This window comes from Lathamus discolor, chromosome 3 (assembly GCF_037157495.1).
Source record: "Lathamus discolor isolate bLatDis1 chromosome 3, bLatDis1.hap1, whole genome shotgun sequence".
In the NCBI taxonomy this organism is placed as follows: Eukaryota; Metazoa; Chordata; class Aves; order Psittaciformes; family Psittacidae; genus Lathamus; species Lathamus discolor.
In genome coordinates this window covers 111827876-111846644 of record NC_088886.1, presented here as the reverse complement: position 1 = coordinate 111846644, position 18769 = coordinate 111827876, and the positions used below count along the sequence as shown (strand labels likewise).

General features: G+C 42.8%; 1 protein-coding gene across 2 annotated transcripts in view; it reads left to right on the top strand.

Moving 5' to 3' along the window:
• GALNT13 (polypeptide N-acetylgalactosaminyltransferase 13) overlaps window positions 1-18769 on the top strand; it is a 144036-nt gene that overhangs the window by 70516 nt on the left and 54751 nt on the right. For both annotated transcript variants that reach the window (XM_065671206.1, XM_065671207.1), the window contains exons 5-7: window positions 7704-7870; window positions 9244-9451; window positions 9912-10082. In XM_065671206.1, coding sequence (XP_065527278.1) covers window positions 7704-7870; window positions 9244-9451; window positions 9912-10082 — 546 coding nt within the window. The remainder of the gene's footprint in view (window positions 1-7703; window positions 7871-9243; window positions 9452-9911; window positions 10083-18769) is intronic.

Genomic DNA, 18769 nt, shown 5'->3' with positions numbered 1-18769 from the left:
TATCTCCCCAGACAAGTGGTGGACTCCCCAGCATTGGAAGCATTTAAGATCAGCTGAGCTGATGTAATCTAGGTCTGGGCTATCTAGTCTAGGTCTGGGCTATCTAGTCTAGGTCATGCTTTGCTTAGAAAGGTTGGACCAGAGGATTCTTGAGGTCCCTTCTGACCTGGTGTTCTACCATTCTGCGAAATGCTGTGCGTAAACACACAGATAAATGCCCAAGATGCTGATGTTGGTGATTGGTGCTGCTGGGAAGTCTCTCAGGCTGTCACTGAGCATTTCTAGAGGGCATCCAGCAGCTCAGGAACTATTAGACCTCTGGAGAAAAGCTTCCTGAGACAGGAGGGCATGCTGCTGCATGGGGGCAGAGCATTGCAGAGTCCTAGAGGCAGTTTCTTTACTGAGCTTTGAGCTGTGGCTTTTCATGTAGCAGTTGCCGTGGGATGCTTTGGGGCCTTTTGAAAGGGAATAGTGCTTTTCTTGAACAGGCAATCGAGGTCTTTTAAAGGCTTCATTGCAGTGAGAGCAATGTGCTACTGAAAACGTACCTGTACAAAGCAGCTGAGCCGCACCAACCATCCTCCGTGAGGTTTAAACACCAAATAACCTAGAAATAGTATATCATGATAAGCAGTTTCATGGTGTATCTTGCCATCTATTTGTATTGGGAAGGTGGTGGGAGGGGAAAGAAGGATGAAGGATGGTGACAGGCAGTTACTGATGGTGCGGTAGGGGCTACCCTTGTCCAGTCTCTGTTTATCTGAAACTGACAATCCTTTCAGGTCATCCTTCCACTTGCTTTTCAGAGAATACTTCTGTGGTGCTAATCAATATCATGAACATTTGGAGGGCTTTTGATAGTATTGCATAGCTGAGCTTTGTTGTTGGAGTGCTTTGTTGCCAGGACAGCTTTCAAAATGAAATCCATGAGTTCAGAGGCTTCAAGGCATTGTTAAGGCTGTCCAACATCTGCCCCTTCCTCACTCCCATTGAAGAGGCTTTCACTCGCTGTTGTTGGCATGGGCCAATATTTAAAAATACTGGTGCTGAAGCTGTCCCATAAATACTTGGAGTTTTCCTCAGCTTGTTTGGGAACTGATAAACGTTTTCCTAAGAATTGGCATGTGAGATCTTACTCCAAATAAGAACACATTTAAATATATGGGGTTGTTTTAGTACCTGTGATAAGCTATTTAAAGATGAGCTCCTCCATTTTGTGTAAAATTATTCCTGAGCTTTCTTCAAAAATAACGTGTGGATGTGATACTAAATTAAGATAGTAAAAGAACTGCAAGGCATGAAGTTCATTGTAAGGTAACCACACCTGTGAAAAGATGAATTTATCGATTTAATTTGCTTTATAACATCTGATGTTTTGGCAGTTTGCTTAACTGCAGTGTTTCCACTTTTAAGAGGCAATTTTGCAGAGGATCTTGCTGCATAATGATAAAATTCATTGCTTTGGCTTACACCACTCTTTGGTATGGGTCTTTGTGTGCATTACTATGAAATTAGGATTGAGTTTTTCTCATGCTTTGACTCTGCTTGCAGCTTTTTTGACCTTGTAGTGTGTCTAAGCACTACGGGGTGTAGATTTGAGGGGTAGTGGTTGTGTTGGACCCACGGGTCAGCTGCCGTTAGTCAGTAGTACTCAGGAAATGTGATGCACTAAGATCATTGCTGTGGTGAAGTGCAAACAGACAGAAGTAGGTGCGTGTCCTACCCCTTTTTGGGGGCTGATGGACAACTTGTGGGATGCCAGCAGCTTTTCCAAATCACCTTCTGGTGTAGTATTCAGCTCCCAGCTGAGAATTAATGAGGTGTTAGATAATATTTAAGACAATCGTGTTAGCTGGAAAGGAATACATACAGCAGCAGGTTGTGATACGGCATATAAGGACTTTAAACTGGGCCAATCTTAAAATGCAAGAATTCAACAGTGAAAGAGACAGGAACTAAGAAGCAAAGCTGAAATAAGTGCAAAAAGAAATGACATGTCAGTAGGGCAAAGAAGAAGTGAGGAGCTTGCTTACGTTTCTTTCAGGTGTTATCTTTTTTATCGCAAATATTAATGGATCGCAAATGTTAATGGTTTGTACAATCATAGATACTTTATAATGCTGGAAATCATGACTCCAGTGCAGTCTGATATTGCTTCAGTATATACAAGAACATTAATTCATCATTAATAGTAAATACCCTTCAGGGAGGAGAGAGACCTTGCTAACCCACAGAGAAGTTAAGGTTTCGTATGTGCATATATGTAGGTTTTTACGTATATATAGATAAATAAAACTATGTATAGACATGTTTAGATAAATATATGTAAACCTACGTATGTTAGATACCTGAATAAATATACTGCTGCTGCACATGTAGTATTAATCAGAACATAAATATGAATTAAAGCAGAGGCAGAGATGCAGTGTGTGACAGATCAGGAGTTTTAAGTTAGAACTGGGAATTCTCTCATCCTTCACTTCTGCCACCCTGATGACTGAAGGCTGCAGCATGCACTATTGCTGGTTTCTCAGTCTGTCTGTGCCTGAAATTTGGGATCCCCTTACGATATCCTGACCAACAGCTCTCCCATTTTGCTTGAGTCCCAGGCTGTTTCATGTTCCCTTTATCCTAGCTTTTCTGTGAACCTTCCCTACAGCACACCTGCCTTGCCTCACTGCGTGTGGCAGGGGAGCACATCGTTCTGCCTTTTGGAGAGTGCTTCACTGCAAAAGCACTGTTCCCACACAGGCTGGTTTCCAGTGCCCTCTTTGCACTAAAGTGTACAGTAAATCTGGTCAGGTGGAGGAATCATACCAATGATCTGTGTTACCTGTCTTTTCTTCATGGGTGTTGATCTTTTGTATTTTCACTAAAACAAAGCAAGAAAAGCTAATGACTAAATAATCATGAGAATCCCTCAAGTCATATAAACTATGACTGTTTAACACAGTTCCATATGCTCCTAAATCTATAAGATATAAAATACTACATCAGAAATTGCATATTTACAGGGGAGACTTTATCATTCTACAACTACCTGAAAGGTTTTATTGGGTATTAGAAAAAATGGCTTCACTGAAAGGGCTGTCCAGCTCTGGAACAGCCTGCCCAGGAAAGTTGTGGAGTCACCATCTCTGGGGGTTCTTAAGAGACATGTAGACATGACACTTGGAGATATGGTTTAGTGGTGGGCTTGTCAGTGCTCAGTTAACTGTTGGACTCCATGATCTTGAAGGTATTTTCCAACCTAAATTACCATGTATAGTAGTTATAGTCTCGTTTTTTCCCTCAAAATATTTTGCTTTCATGCATGATATTTTGGCTTGAGTTGCTTCCATGAGAGCTGCTACACAGTTCTGGAAGGGATAAAATCACAGTGCAGTCCTTCATGCTCACATAATGTGCACAGAGCCAGTGGAAAGGGTGGTAAATAGGTAGAGTATCACTCTGTTTCCATGTTATTGATCTTGGAAGATGTGTTTTTCCCACATTTAAGCATCTGTATTTACTTCATGTGTATTCATAAAGTAACATCTGATGACTGCATGAGCGAACCCATTTTTTCTGGGGAAGTATTTCCAGTGTATGTTGAACAATCAGTATGCATTGTAAATAGTGCAGGGGTGGTGGAGAGGGAGTCCTTGTGTTTGATAGCATGTGAGTAGCAGATGACTTATTTATTGCTTCTTCAGCACATGGTGTATTTTTGAATTAGAAAAAAAACGCAACATGAATCACTGTCATAATTTCAGTAGAGGGACATGAAAGGTTTTTATTTTTTGTGCACTTAAAAACACTTGAAAGTGAGCAGAATGTTAAGTTTGGGACTGAAATGCTATTAAAGGTGTGCTGCAAAGACAGAATGGGAATAGGTGTGTCCTTCCCCCTTCCCTGTGGTAAGGCACTACAGAGGCCAAATCTCCGAGACACAGGATGCCCGTCTCACGGGATGTGCTCCACTGATACTGAGCTCAGAAGGTGGTCCCTGAGTCGTCGGTACTCTTGGACATAGTGGGGATGAAAGAGCTGATCTGCAGCAGAAAGCTGTATATTTGTTGCTGCACTTGTTGAGGGAAGGCAAGGGAGCAGCCATTGGCAAACAGCCTGTTGGGTCTGGAACAGGGAGGTCATGGTATGCTGAGTGTCTCCCAGCCATGCCCTTCTCATGCCAGTCTTGCATTATCTCCAGCACCACCCTAGCCATCTGTGCTGCATTCATTCCTCACCATGCAGAAAAACTGGCCAAGAGGTGGCACTGGGGCTTCTTATTGAGGTGGTTCTGCAAAGAGTTGTAATGAGCACTGGGTTTGGAGCGTGGCCACATGCAGCCAGGAGTGAAGTGGGGAGAAGGGTACAAATTAGTCACGTTTGGCTGGATTGTGATTGTTTTCCATTGCACATCTTGTAAATGGCAATGGGAATTACTTGAAGAGCATGAACAGTGATTATACACCCACCATATGGTTGTATTATTACCAATCTTTGTTGTTTAACTTTTAAAGTTAATCAAATACTCATGAAAATAGCTTTGAGTGAGTTTAGTAAAAACTAATTAATGTCTTGCTTCCTCCAGAAAACAAAGGCATGTTGGTAAAAGCATAGCCTTACAATTCAGAGCAGTCTCAGCCTCACACCAGTCAGTATTTTAGTCTCTGTCTCCTGCTTGCCTCCTTACTTCATCGTCTTTAGTAGCTAAGCTGGACGTGGCAGGTCCCTGATGGAGCAGTGCTGTTGCTGTTTGTTCGGAAATGCTGAAATAGGACCCAGGACAACAGCACGTGTTTAAGTGTATAAATGGAGCACTTTCCATATTGGTGAGAAATGAATTGGCAGCTTTCTGGCACCTAGTGTGTAACACTCGTGTCAGCAAGGTAAGGAGTCAGCTATGCTACACACGCACTCATCAGTTAACAAGCTCTTGTCTGTGCAGTTTGCTGACTCTAGAGCAGTTGCTTTTTAAAAATTTGGTCCTTAATAGAATAGAGTAGGCTGTGTCAGTTGGAAGGGACCTACAACAATAACCTAGTTCAACTGCCTGACCACTTTGGGACGGACCAAGCTATAGCATGTTGTTAAGGGCATTGTCCAAATGCTTCTTGAACACTGACAGGCTTGGGGCATTGACCACTTCTCCAGGAAGCCTGTTCCAGGGTTTGGCCACCCTCTCGGTGAACACACACCTCCTCATAGAACCATAGAATCTTGGAATGGTTTGTGTTGGAAGGGACCTTAAAGCTCATCTACTTTCCAACTCAAAGTCCCGTGCAACCTGGCCTTGAACGCTTCCCGGAAGGGGGCACTCACAGGTTCTCTGGGCAACCTGTGCTAGTGTCTCACCACTCTCACAGTGAAGAACTTCTTTGTATCTGATCTTCCGTGTAACTAATCGTGTCCAGTCTGAACCTCCCCTGGCACAGCTTTGAGCCTTCCCAGGCATCCTGTCCCTAGGTCCCAGAGACAAGAGATTGACCCTTCCTTCTCCATGTTTACCCCTCAAGAAGCTGCAGAGAGCAATAAGGTTGCCCTTCAGTCACCTTTCCTCTGAACTAGACAATCCCAAATCCTCAGAGAATATGTCTTCCAGCCCTGTCACCAGCTTTGTTGCCTTCCTTTAGACTCAGTCAAGGACCTTACACAGTGGGGCCTAGCCCTGCACACAGTGCTCTTAGTGAGGCTGCACCAAGACTGAGTACAGCCAGATCATCGCCTCTTTTGACCAGCTGGTTATGCTGTTTCATGCACTCAAGGATGCTGATCATGGATTTTTATGACCACATTTAGGATAATTTAGTTTGTCTGTCTGCCGTAAAACATAGGACATGCAGTATGTCTTCTTCCTGGGTGTTCTCAGCTCATCTAGCCCTTCTCTGGGTACTGCAAGATATATTGAAAAATAATAAGAATGATAGTTAAAGTACTGAAGATCCTGGCAAATATGATGTGGTTATAAACATTCTTGTCCTTAATGTTGTTTGCTCTGCAAAATCAGTGTTATGCTACAGACAAGGAAATATCTTTTCCTTCTTGTCTCATTTTACTACTGACATGCTTTTCAGAATATTTTTAAACATAATGATATGTAGTAGTTATTTTCCAATTTCCCAGGCTGTATCTGTTTTAAATATAATTAAAATGACTGTTGTGAAATATAGGACAGGCAGAATTTATTCCAGTTTGGTGTATAGTTTGAAGTATGATGTTAAGCTCTGGAAAACAACTCTGAACAATAAGCAGTGCTGAGCTTTGCACTACACCCTTTCTGGTTTTAGTCTTTGATATCTGACTTTCAGATTACAGGGCTGACATGAGACACCTTGTGAGACAAGGAGAACTTTTACTGTGCTTTGGAAACAAGTACATTCAAAATGTCCTTTTTTTTGGACATCTCGTCCTGCTGGGCTCACACTCTGTTAAGTGTGAGGATAAAGAGAGGGTATTGTCAATGCTGATAATTAGTAAAGGTCTTCTATTTGTTTGTCTGAACTCTAAATTGTAATTGATGGATAGTTGTATCATTATTTAGATTGCAAAAATTGGGAAGGTGGGATGACTTCTGAAACAGACTTCAGTGGTCATTATCAAAATGATGTCAAGACTGGTGTGTGTCTGTGTGTTTTGTACAGCAGGGACCAAAGCTAAACACAGTATTCCATGCTAATGAATAACTCACCTATTTAGAAGTTTTTAGGGAGGCTTCCAATTTGCGGTGTTACAAAGAAGATGCACTGAAAAGCTATACATAATTTCTTCTCTGTTTACATGCAGTTTAGTTTACTGGTATGTGTGCTGCTGCTGAAGAAAGTACATCCATGCTCACCTGTCCTTTCCTGAACGCAGACCACAGTGGGAGCAGTACAGCCAGGAAATCATACAACAGCAATATATATATATAAAAGTGCAAATTATTTCAAGTCAAAACAGTTAAGAATCCCTGTTAGGTGTACTTAAGTGCCGTGACTTGACCTGTGTCAGCAAGTTGATTTAGGCTTTGGTTCTGAAATGTGTCCAAGGTATGGAAGAAACGTGCAGATTTTTGGATTGTCTCTTGTAATATGCAAATAGCTTTAATTTGCTTGCACAAAATCAGCAGTGTTTGGTATCTGTTGCTCACTTTGCCTTAATTTCTCAATTTTCCAAATGAGATTATAGACCTCTCAATCTTCCATTCAACAGGCATATAGAATACTGTAGAAAATAGTAATTTTTCTTCTGTTTAAGGAACCACTAAAATGGGGAAGTCTCAGGCTTGTGTACTTCAAACCATAGAATTTGGGATTTCTCACAAGAAAAGACTTATTTAACCTCACTTTAACCACTCATTACATGTAATATTAATTGCCCCATGTCCTGAATTTTCTGTTTGTGATGTCAGGACGCATTGATCCAAAGGCTGCTGGAAGCTGATTTCTTGGCATATGAAGTAGGAGCGAGGAGACTGTGAGCCTGAGGCAGCTGGGAATGCAGCAGTGCGACCTTCCTCTGGGTGCTCTGCTGTGTTTTCTTAGTATGAAAACAGAATTTCAAATCCCCTCTGCCTTTGGACTGCAGGCTGGGAGCTTGAAGAGATCAGTAACTGGTTTGAACTTATCCCACTTACAGGCTTGGAACCCCTTTTCTAGGCTGTCCTGTTGGTAGAGCTCTTTGGGGATTTTCTTAAAGATTAACCTTCCTTTTCTTCTGTTTTGGGGTTTTTTTGGCAGGTGCAAGACCAAAGTCTATCCCGATGAACTTCCCAACACAAGTGTGGTTATCGTATTTCACAATGAAGCCTGGAGCACTCTGCTTCGGACTGTGTACAGTGTGATAAACCGGTCACCGCACCACCTGCTTTCGGAAATCATCCTGGTGGATGATGCCAGCGAGAGAGGTAGGCTGAGGATGAGAGGAGTCCTGTTGCTTGTGTTATTTCAGTGCCACTGCAGACTTCACCTGCGGAAAGGGTGGTGAAGTCTGACTTCCTTTTGGCAAGTTGAACTGGATCTGTGCCTCTCGCCAAGCATCTACGACTGGATTTTAAACCCAGGGTTTAGAAACAAAGCTGTCTACCTGTGAAACTGCTGTTACCTGGAAAGGAATCACATTGCGTTCTATAAATGGAATCAATGGAATGATAAATTTTCCTGGAGTAGCCAAATTAAAATCATGGCAAATACAACATCTAGGTGCAATGAATCAAGGGACAGAATCATAGAATCATAGAATCATAGAATAGTTAGGGCTGGAAAGGACCTCAAGATCATCTAGTTCCAACCCCCCTGCCATGGACAGGGACACCCCTCACTAAACCATCCCACACAAGGCTTCATCCAACCTGGCCTTGAACACTGCCAGTGATGGAGCACTCACAACTTCCCTGGGCAACCGATTCCAGTGTCTCACCACCCTAACAGGAAAGAATTTCCTCCTTATATCCAATTTAAACTTCCCCTGTTTAAGTTTTAACCCATTACCCCTTGTCCTGTCACTACAGTCCCTGACAAAGAGTCCCTCCCCAGCATCCCTATAGGCCCCCTCCAGGTACTGAAAGGCTGCTATTAGGTCTCCACGCAAGCTAAGCCAGCCTTTATTTCTGTAGCATTAACTTAACTGTAATTACTGTCCTGCGTTTCCCTGCTTCAGGAAAAAAGTCAGCTTAACATTTCTCTGGGCGAGAAGGTGGAGGAGGACTTGAGCCCAAGTAACTACAGTTTTTCCCTAAAAGCAAAGTATTGGATTCCTAAAGGACTGATACGGTGAAATTCATCAAAAATAGATGTGTTTGTATTAACCATAGACAAATCAGTGTAAACATTTTGCTCCCTGTTGACTGCTGGTTTATTTCAAGGAAGCTGCTCACAACTCTTTAAAATTTCTGTGATGCTTGGGCAGAGATGCTTGGGCAGATGTGTCCGTGTGCGTGGGCTGTTTTCCATGTGGCTGCCTGGAATAGAGTGTTGATGCAAACCCCCATAGCTCAGCTGTGACTTCAGAACAACTCTAAATATGTCAAAACGCATTTCCTGTGTAAGGGCTGCATTTGTGCATGGCCGTCCTTGGAGGGCTGAGCATGACGCATAAACTCAGCAGTTATATTTTGAGTCCTTGGTACTGGCTGAACCTTACTAAAAATAATACTTTTCTTCATTGTTTTTTTTTTTTTCTTTCTTTCTTTCTTTGTTTTTGGTGGGTTTTTGTTTTGTTTTTTTTTGTTGGTTTTTTTTGTTTGTTTTTTTTTTTTTTCTTTCCAATTATCTCTGGCAGAGTTTCTGAAAGCCTCATTAGAAAATTACGTGAAAAATCTGGAAGTTTCCATAAAAATAATTCGGATGGAGCAGAGGTCAGGACTGATCCGTGCACGGCTCCGTGGGGCGGCAGCCTCTAAAGGGCAGGTGATAACATTCCTGGACGCACATTGTGAGTGCACCCTGGGCTGGCTCGAGCCACTGCTGGCCAGGATAAAGGAAGACAGGTAAGGGCAGCTCTCCCCCTCCAGGTGCAGGGATCTGCCTCCTGCCTCCAGGCCAGTCCTTGGTTCCTCTCTTCTGCTAAAAACCAGAAATGAAACAAATCATTGATCTGAAAATGAAGATTATTATTTTTTTTTATTCTTTTTTTAATTCATAAGGCAGGTAGAGGGTTTTCTAATATTTGTGTCAAAATCTAATTTCTAAATAGGTGAAAAACTTTTGATTCTTACAGCAGGATTTATGTTGCTGACAGTAAAAATAATAATGCCAGTAATGACAGCAACCTGCACTATTTACTTTCACTAGATCTGCATGTCCCCCATCCTGATGGCCACCTTTCTCCATTCTTTTTACCAGGCATAACTTTTTGTCTGTGTGACCGTCAATATTCTGAATGATTTAGTCTTTCTTACTACCATGAAAACCTGTTTTGTTTAAAAAAGCCCAATTTTTTCCTTACAGGAAAACTGTTGTCTGCCCAATCATCGATGTGATCAGTGATGACACTTTTGAATACATGGCTGGATCTGATATGACTTACGGAGGGTTTAACTGGAAACTGAACTTTCGCTGGTATCCAGTTCCACAAAGGGAGATGGACAGGAGGAAAGGAGACAGGACCTTGCCTGTAAGGTGAGTGAATCAAGAGAGCTAAGCTACTTAACTCTAATGCGTACTTGTTTATGTAGATGATAATGCTATATATCTCAGGTTTTGCTGCAGTATCAGAGAACATGTGTCAGAGAATGGCACACTGTTCAGGGTAGTGAAGACCAAAATCTGACCTGTGCTTAATGCTGCGATGTAGGTATCGGAGCTGAGAAAACTCCTTTATATCTTTTTTTCACCATACAGTAATCGAAAATACTACCTGATTTTGAAGTTCCTTCCCCGTTTTCTGCAAATAGCATGTTGACCTTGTGTTTACAGATGCTACTGTCATTTCATAAATTAAGGCAAAGACCAGATCATATTTCTGAAATTTAAACTGTTAAACACCGAATCCAAGTATTCGGTTATGATGATTTGCACTTAAAATGTATGCTTTTATTGGCTAGAAAAGAAAATTGATGACTGTGCACACTGAGTCAAAAATGATCTGAGAGTTTGTCCTGAATTCCCGTGATCATTCCTGACCTCTTTTCATTTAATTGCTTAAACCACAGACTGTAACAAAACCTCTATAAAAACTTTAAATGAAGCTGAAACAGAACAAATTGAATAAATTACTTGCAGTGGGTTATTTGCTCAGCTCTGATAGCTTCTGTGGTCTTCATGAAAAGTTTTTAAAAAACAAAATTAAATGTATGTAATGGTTTCAATCCTGAATGAGAGACATGATGAAGTGGGCAGAATTCCAGTCCTGCATACCCCCAGTTGTGCACAGCAGGCAGATAAAAGGGAGATCTCAGGGAGCAACAGTCACAGCGCAGGTTTGTGACACACTTCCAGGTAAGGCAGTGGGTGGGTCAAGAAAAGCCTTTCAGAATTGCTTATGCCAGAAAATGAGCAAAATTTTTCATTGCTTGTCCTTCAAAGCCTGGAGTCACAGAATCACGGAATCACATAATGGTTTGGGTTGGAAGGGACCTGAAAGATCACTTAGTTCTAACCCCCCGCCATGGGCAGGAACACCTTCCACTAGACCAGGTTTCTCCAAGCCCCATCCAGCCTGGCCTTGAACACTGCCAGGGAAGGGTCAGCCACAGCTTCTCTGGGCAACCTGTGCCAGGGCCCCGCCACCCTCACAGGGAATATTTTTTTCCTAATATCTAATCTGAATCCACCATCAGTCAGTTTAAAGCCATCCCCCCTGCCCTGTTCCTACAGGCCCTTTTAAAAAGTCCCTGGAAAGGACCAAATTTTTTAGATTTTATTTTTAGGCAGGGATCTTGGGAAACATGAGCAGGGTCCCAAGGAGCAGACCCTGTTGTTAGCAGAGGGGTGATGAAGCTATTTTTGAATTGAGAAAACTGTTTTTGTTGTGATCTAGAATGTTACCACTAAGCTGTGAAGTCTGCCAGCAGCTATTTCATTAGAGCTCAGGTGTGTGTTAAAATTGGTAGTTAATTACCCTAATGAGCTGCAGAGCCTCATGCAGTGCTCCTGCCGTGCCACTCTCTGGGCTCTGTTTATCCTGTCTCTCCTGTGAAAAAATTCAGACATAGGGAGTTCTCAAAGAAATGCAAATCCCACCTCTTATTCTCCTATCTTGAAATGGAGTAGGACTTAATCCAGAATCAGACATGACTGACTCCTAAAATTATTAAAACAAAACCAGCACTTTTATTTTTTTTTCCCCTCAATTTTTTTTTGTCCCTCCAGCAGCTTTCATCTGGTGATCACCTGCGCTTCTGGGGATTCTCCTGGTGAGATGGGTATTAGTGAGCAGAGCGTGGGTGAAGAAGACAGAGGTTAATGCCAAGAGCCGTGTGTCCCAGGAATATCTCTTAGACAAGTGTTTTAGAGTGAAGAGCTGAGCTCTGGTGTGTAATTGTGCTGGCTTCAGACCAAAGTGTCAGCTCTTAGACATAGAGATGCTCTCTCTGACCACATAGTACAGGCATTTCAGCCTCTTCAGTGTCAGGAGAAGGTGCTCCCTGTTTCATTTTCCCTTTTATCCAATGGGAAGAGAATCAGCAAAGCAAGTGATCCGTGGAGCTGCTCGGGGATAACAGCCTTCCTGTAGGAAACAACATTCAATAAGTCATAAGCTGTGTTCAGTGCCAGCTGGTATTTCCAAATGCTTATCAAGCACAGTCCAAGAGGCTGCTGCACTACCTCAGTCCTGAGGTGTCACAAATTCTGCAAGTGTATTTCAGCTAAGTTGAGAATGGTTTTGGCAGCTGTTGCCACCTGAACGTTCAAAAAATGGGGGAATAAAAATAAACAAAAGCCTAACCCATACCAAAAATTTAGAGACAAATTGGCGAGTTCATTTTTTTTATTCCATGTTGCTTTCCCCATTCTTAAACATTACTTCAGTCTCATGTGGGTTGAATGTGTCTTTATTCATCAATGGAATAGGCATGGAATACAGACATCATCGGGTTACCTGTTTGTGTGCATGCAATATAACAGCTGCCCTCACATTCTTTTTTCTAAAATTTCTAATATTTTCTTTTCTAAAAGCCTTCTAAATTTTGCTTTTCGTTGTATTAAAAATCCATGTAACTGACAACAGGTTTACTGAAAATATTTCTCTTCCATAGCAATATTGACAAGTTCCGACCTTTGCTTTTTAGATTTAAAATCATAATGCATGCATTTTCAAGCTATGAATTATTTTATATACAGTTTATTATTTATGTATATAATTTGTGTTATGGTATAAGTATTTTTGTGGAAAAGGTCAGGGTATCCAACTGGTAAGAGCTTGCTAGTCAATAAGCAGAGTCCAGGTAGTGCATAGCTGTGACCAGTAACCCCAGTGAAGTTGAAGGGACTGTACTCTGGGAATAGGGTTCTTTCTAGTTCGTAGCCATGAAATGTTGCTTGCATGTTTACCCAGGGAACAGGAACTGCTAAATTCCTGAGTTATTTGAGTCAAATATCTGCCTTTCTTGAAATCTCTAGATTTAGTGGGAAAAGGTTAATTAATTCAGTGATTCTGATATGAAAACCCCACAACTAATTGTCATGCAGTACAGCTGTGAAGGACCTTTCTTCTTGACTTCCATTAGAAAAGTTAGATTGTCATATTTTTAGCAAACAGAATGGCAGGGACTTGTGGGTGCCTTGCACGCTAATGAGTGATGCCTTGCCCCAGCCAGATCAGGTTCTTATCCGAGAGCCATACATGCATCCTATTCCTGCTCTTCACACACTAGTCCTTCCACTTTTGCTCCTTTCCATCTTCTGTTTCTTAAACCCTAGTCTAAGATCCTTTATCTTGTTCTTTTTTTCTAGTTCTTCTCTTATCTGGCTTTCTCTCAGGTCAGTTAACACCTTGGTAGCATAATCTTTCCCAGAATATTCTAAAATGGTGACTATTAACTGAGGTTTTGTGAAGGTAGTGAAAGCATTTCTGGATTGCAAGCACTCCCCATTTAAAGGCAGTAGAGAAGGGTGGGCAGTGCTCATGGTGGGAGCTCTTCTGGGTGCTGGGTCATGCTGTCTCCTCCCTGACCCCCTCTCAGCGCTCCACATCTTGACGCAGGAGATGGTAGCAGTCTGTGGCATTTCTTGGGGGCTTTTAAAAAGGTACTTACAATTTTTTTACATGTACATGATCAAAAGCAGAAGTAACATCAAGGTGCTTTCAATGCTTGAGGTGTCTTCACTAGGACTGACACTGTAAATTGACAACAGGGAGGGGACATTTAGAAGAAAACCATGAAGAAAAGGTTGTTCCTGAAGATAGAGGTGTTCAAGACAAATGTTTCATTCTTTGAGGTTTGTTAGAATCAGTGGAAACGTTTTGTTTTGTTTTTTTTCAGGTGTGTTTGCAAAATCAGAGAGGAACTGTGGCTTTGAGAGCCCTGAGGATTGCGGGGGCTTTCAGGTGTTGCTGTAGGGGGGAATTTCCTATTTTGAGAGTACAACAAGCCCCAAGGACTCAGGTCCATGCATATAGTTGTATTTTCTTTTGTTTCAGTAGTCAAGACTATTCATTGATGTTTGGATGCACCTTGGGATTTTATCTTGCTTCCATACAGAGTAACTGCTGTGACTTCCACTGTCACTGGAGTCACCTCTGGCTTTGTAAACTTTATAAACAATGAGACCTTGTGAAAATGTGTTATTTTTAAGTGCAAAGCCTGATTCTGTTCCCCGAGGGCTCTCTGGGAGCAAACCCTGGATGTTTGCCCTGTGCAGAGGTGCAGCTTAAAGCTAAATCTTCCTGTGGATGGTGTGGTGGATGCAGGTGGATCTGGGAATTACAGAAACAGGTAGCTTTGGGCAGTGCAGTTCCTTCTCAGGTGGGGCCTGGTTCAGTGGTCAGCGTTCATGGGTAATGCCAGCTAAAGCCAGCAGTCTTGCTAAACCTTTAATTGTTTGTTTTTTTTTTCCACTTGTACAACATTTGTACTTTGCAGAACATCCTTTGGCTTTAAGTGAACTCATTTCTCCTTCTGTGGTTTTGCCTGCAGCAATAGAAAACTTGCCTGCACTATAAGATTAGTTTACAAACATCTTGTCTTCTTACATCTACAGTATTAAAAACATAAAGTATTTCTGTGCTGGGCATTTACAGTCTCAGCACAGCACATTTCTCTGGATATTTCCATTCTTGTCCTTAGTTTTTTTTAAGCTGAGGACACTCCAGGCTAGTATATATATATATTTTCTGGAAAATATTTTCTCAAGTATGAATTATTTACTGAGAGGAAAAAATACAAGATAAAATATTCAGAGCATATTGTATTTATCCTCTTATTATTATGGTTGATTAAACTTTGAGTTGATTACACTTAATACTGCCTAGATGATGTACAGCAGTATTTGAAACCAGTGTAAAAACCTTATTCTAAGGTATGTAAGTAGCAATCTTGGTCATTAGTGGTGTTGCTTGTATGACTGCTGGACCCTGTTGAGCAGGTGCTAGGATGAGGACCTTGGAGAATGCAGGATGAGATGGTGGTACACAGCCTTAGGGAGCTCACAGGCTGGGGGGACCTGGCCTGAGCATCCCCTTGGGAGCTGCTCCACACCAGCCCCTCCTTGTTTTCCCTGCCTAGCACAGTGTGCTAGGCTGTGTTTGGGGAATTGCAGCAGACCCGGGATTACTGCCATGCTTCATGTTCTGCAGCCCCTCTTAGGAGAGTCAAACGTTGCAGGTACATGACCAGGAATCCTGCCTGCTGCTAATAATTGTAGAAATGAGAAACAGACATTATCTCCAAAATAAAATTGAAAGTCGGTTTGAATGTTGATTAGAGTTAATCATAACACATTACTGTAGTTGTTGTTATAACTTCACATAGGCAAAATATAGCTAGTAGGCACAAAGCTGAGAAAAAAACTGTAGGAACCATTACTCTGTCTAATACTACTATTTCAGCTGTTTTTACAGTGAGAGCTCTGCAGATCTGTTTGTGCAACATTAAATTTACATAACAGAGAAAAGTCCTGCCTGCTGTGTTTCAGTTGTCTGAGAATCAGCGGCATACATTGGTGCATAGTTACTTATGTTTTATAGCATTAAACACAGCATTTCCAATTTCAGTTAGTGAGTTATTAGGGAAACACTGTTTTTCATGAACAGTTGCTAATGACATTTTGGAAGAATCCAGATCTGTGTTGCATCCTTCAAAAATTGATTATTCCTGAATCTTTCTGAAAATGGAAAATTTTGCATCATTCAAGCACAGACTGTCTTCCGTCAGGGGAAGAAATGAAAGGATGAGGAAGGAGAGGAGGCAGAGTATCATAGAATCATCATGGAGTCACAGAATGGCTTGGGTTGGAAGGGACCTTAAAGCTCATCCAGTTCCAGCCCCCTGCCATGGGCAGGGGCACCTTCCACTGGACGAGGTTGCTCAAAGCTCTGTCCAACTCGGCCTGGAACACTGCCAGGGATGAGGCAGCCACAGCTTCACTGGGCAACCTGTGCCAGCGCCTCAGCACCCTCACAGCGAAGAACTTCTTCCTAGTATCTAACCCAAATCTCCCCTCTGTTGGTTTAAAGCCATTCCCTCTTGTCCTGTCCTTACTTACCGCTGTAAAAAGTGCCCTGCAGCTTTCTTTTTGGCCCCTTTAGGCAACAAGGTCTCCCCAGAGCCGCCGCCTTCTCCAGGCTGAACAAGCCCAGCTCTCTCCATAGGAGAGGTGCTCCAGCCTTTGGGGCATCTCTGTGGCCTCCTCTGGACTTGCTCCAGCAGCTCCACATCCTTCTTGTGCTGGGGGCCCAAGAGCTGGACACGGCACTGCAACTGTGGTCTCACCAGAGCAGAGCAGAGGGGGAGAATCCCTTCCTTGACCTGCTGCTCACGATGCTGGTAATCTGGTCTTGGGTGAGGTTTCTGTTGCAGACAGAGAAGTGTGAATGATTTTGTTAATTTGAAACCAGTGACACTCCTCACTTCAGTAAGGTTAGTAGGGACAGGAAATCAGTGCAGGCAGGAGGTGAGGTTAGTTCGTGCAGCGCTGGGCACAGGCTCACTCAGAATGTTTGTGAATTGCTGAGAGTCCTAAGGGGCTTGGCCAGTTTTGAGGGAGTGAGTAAACCATGTACTGCCACAGCTTTTGGTATCAGCGTGAATAGTTTTGTGTAGGCCTATAGAGTTCCTGGATAATCAATAATATAAATTTATTTTAAATATAGTATTTTTGCATTGATATTCATCTGGCACAAAACCATTTCAATTAAGAAAGATTTCAAGAGTCAGCTTTCTTTTATGTTTCCTGTACAAGGTGGTATTTAACCATCATGATCTCAATCAGGTAGAGGGTCACACCACCTGGCCATTCCCATCTGCTCAGTTTGCTCGCATGCTCCCAGCATAGCTTCGGGGACATCCGTATTACTTGTGGCAGAAACCCAGCAAGGCTGAGGGCAGTAAAGGGGCTTTGAAACCTGGGAAGGTTTAGCCCTATCCAAATGACAGTTAATTAACTGAGCATTTCCAGTGCTGAGAGCACAGGGAGAAAAATAGAAATGAAGTGTTGGCAAACTCAGGGTCCTGTATTATCTCATTGCTAAGTCATAGTGTTTTGTTTTTTTTTTCTGGGAGCAATGATAGCTTTTGCAGAAGAGGAAATAATTGCACAGCTGGCAAATTACCTGGATTTGCTGAGTTCAAGAGTAAGTGAGCACTAATTACTACCATGTTGGGAAAAGCTTTGTGCAGCACAGCACCATCCCCGCTCATCCCTGAGTGACTGCTCTCTGTGACTAAGGCCTTGGAGAACTTACAGCACCCACACTAACCCAAAACTTGAACTGTATGGTTGTGTGTGCAAATAGGGGAGTACTTGACGTAATTCCTCTCGCGTATAGGACATACAAAACCTTCCAAAGGAAGATCTGGGAACTGCCCACGTGATTCAGGTTCTGCCATGGGTCAGAATGCACATGGAGACTCTCTCTTAGCTTTTTCCTGCACTGCACATGAAAAGTTTTGCTCCTGTTTACTTGCTTTCTGGAAAAATTGTAGCAGTTTGTTTTATATCACTGTTTGTATGAGGCTGTCTCCAAATGCAGGAGCTTGTGCAGAAGCTGAGCTTTAGACGGGCAGAAGTGCTGATGCTGGCGATACTGCACTTGCACAGATTCAGGTGCCTAATCTGACCACGGAATAGCAGATATTCCTAGCAGTCTTTGCAAGGAATTTACTAAATATCTGAATGAATGAGTTGATTTTTGTGACTGAATCTTTGAGATACAGACAGTAGTTATTGCATGTTGATGTGCAGTTGTACTTGTATGCATTGAGCTAGCATTATATTATGCATTCTCAAAATTCAGTCTTGCCTACTTCCGTAAAATCACAAAATGGTTTGTGTTGAAGGGACCTTAACGATCACCCAGTTCCAGCCCCCTGCCAAAGGCAGGGACATCTTTCTAGGCACTAGACCAGGCTGCTCAAAGATCCGTCCAACCTGGCCTTGAACACTGCCAGGGATGGGGCAGCCACAGCTTCACTGGGCAACCTGTGCCAGGGCCTCACCACCCTCACAGCAAAGAACTTCTTCCTAATACCTAATCTATCTCCCCTCTGTCAGTTTAAAGACATTTCCCCTTGTCCTCTCCCTAGCTGCCCTTGTAAAAAGCCCCTCTCCAGCTCTCTTCTTGACCCGTTTAGGCACTGGAAGCTGCTCTAAGGTCTCCCCAGAGCCTTCTCTTCTCCAGGCTGAACAAGCCCAGCTCTTTCAGCCCTGTCTCCATAGGAGAGGTGCTCCAGCCTTTGGGGCATCTCTGTGGCCTCCTCTGGACTTGCTCCAACAGGTCCATGTCCTTCTTATGTTGGGGGCCCAAGAACTAGACCCAGAATTGCAGGTGTGGTCTCACAAATTGTGGAGCAGAGGGGGAGAATCGCCTCTCTTGACCTGTTGGCCACGCTGCTGGTGATGCAGCCCAGGACATGGTTGGCTTTCTGGGCTGCAAGGACACACATAGCCAGATCATGATGAGCTTCTCATTGATCTCTTGAGTCTTTCTCCTCAGGGCTGCTCTCAATCCAGTCCCCACCCAGTTTGTGCTTGGGATTGCACATACCCGGGTGTAGGACCTTGCATTTGAGCTTGTTGAACCTGATGATGTTTTATGGAGTTGGCTTTGCATCTGGTTTTGAAGTTGAGGACAGAAACATGACTGTTGATCCATATCTAAGCTAACATGCCCTGAGGTCCCCACCAGCAAAGCCTGTAGGTGTAGG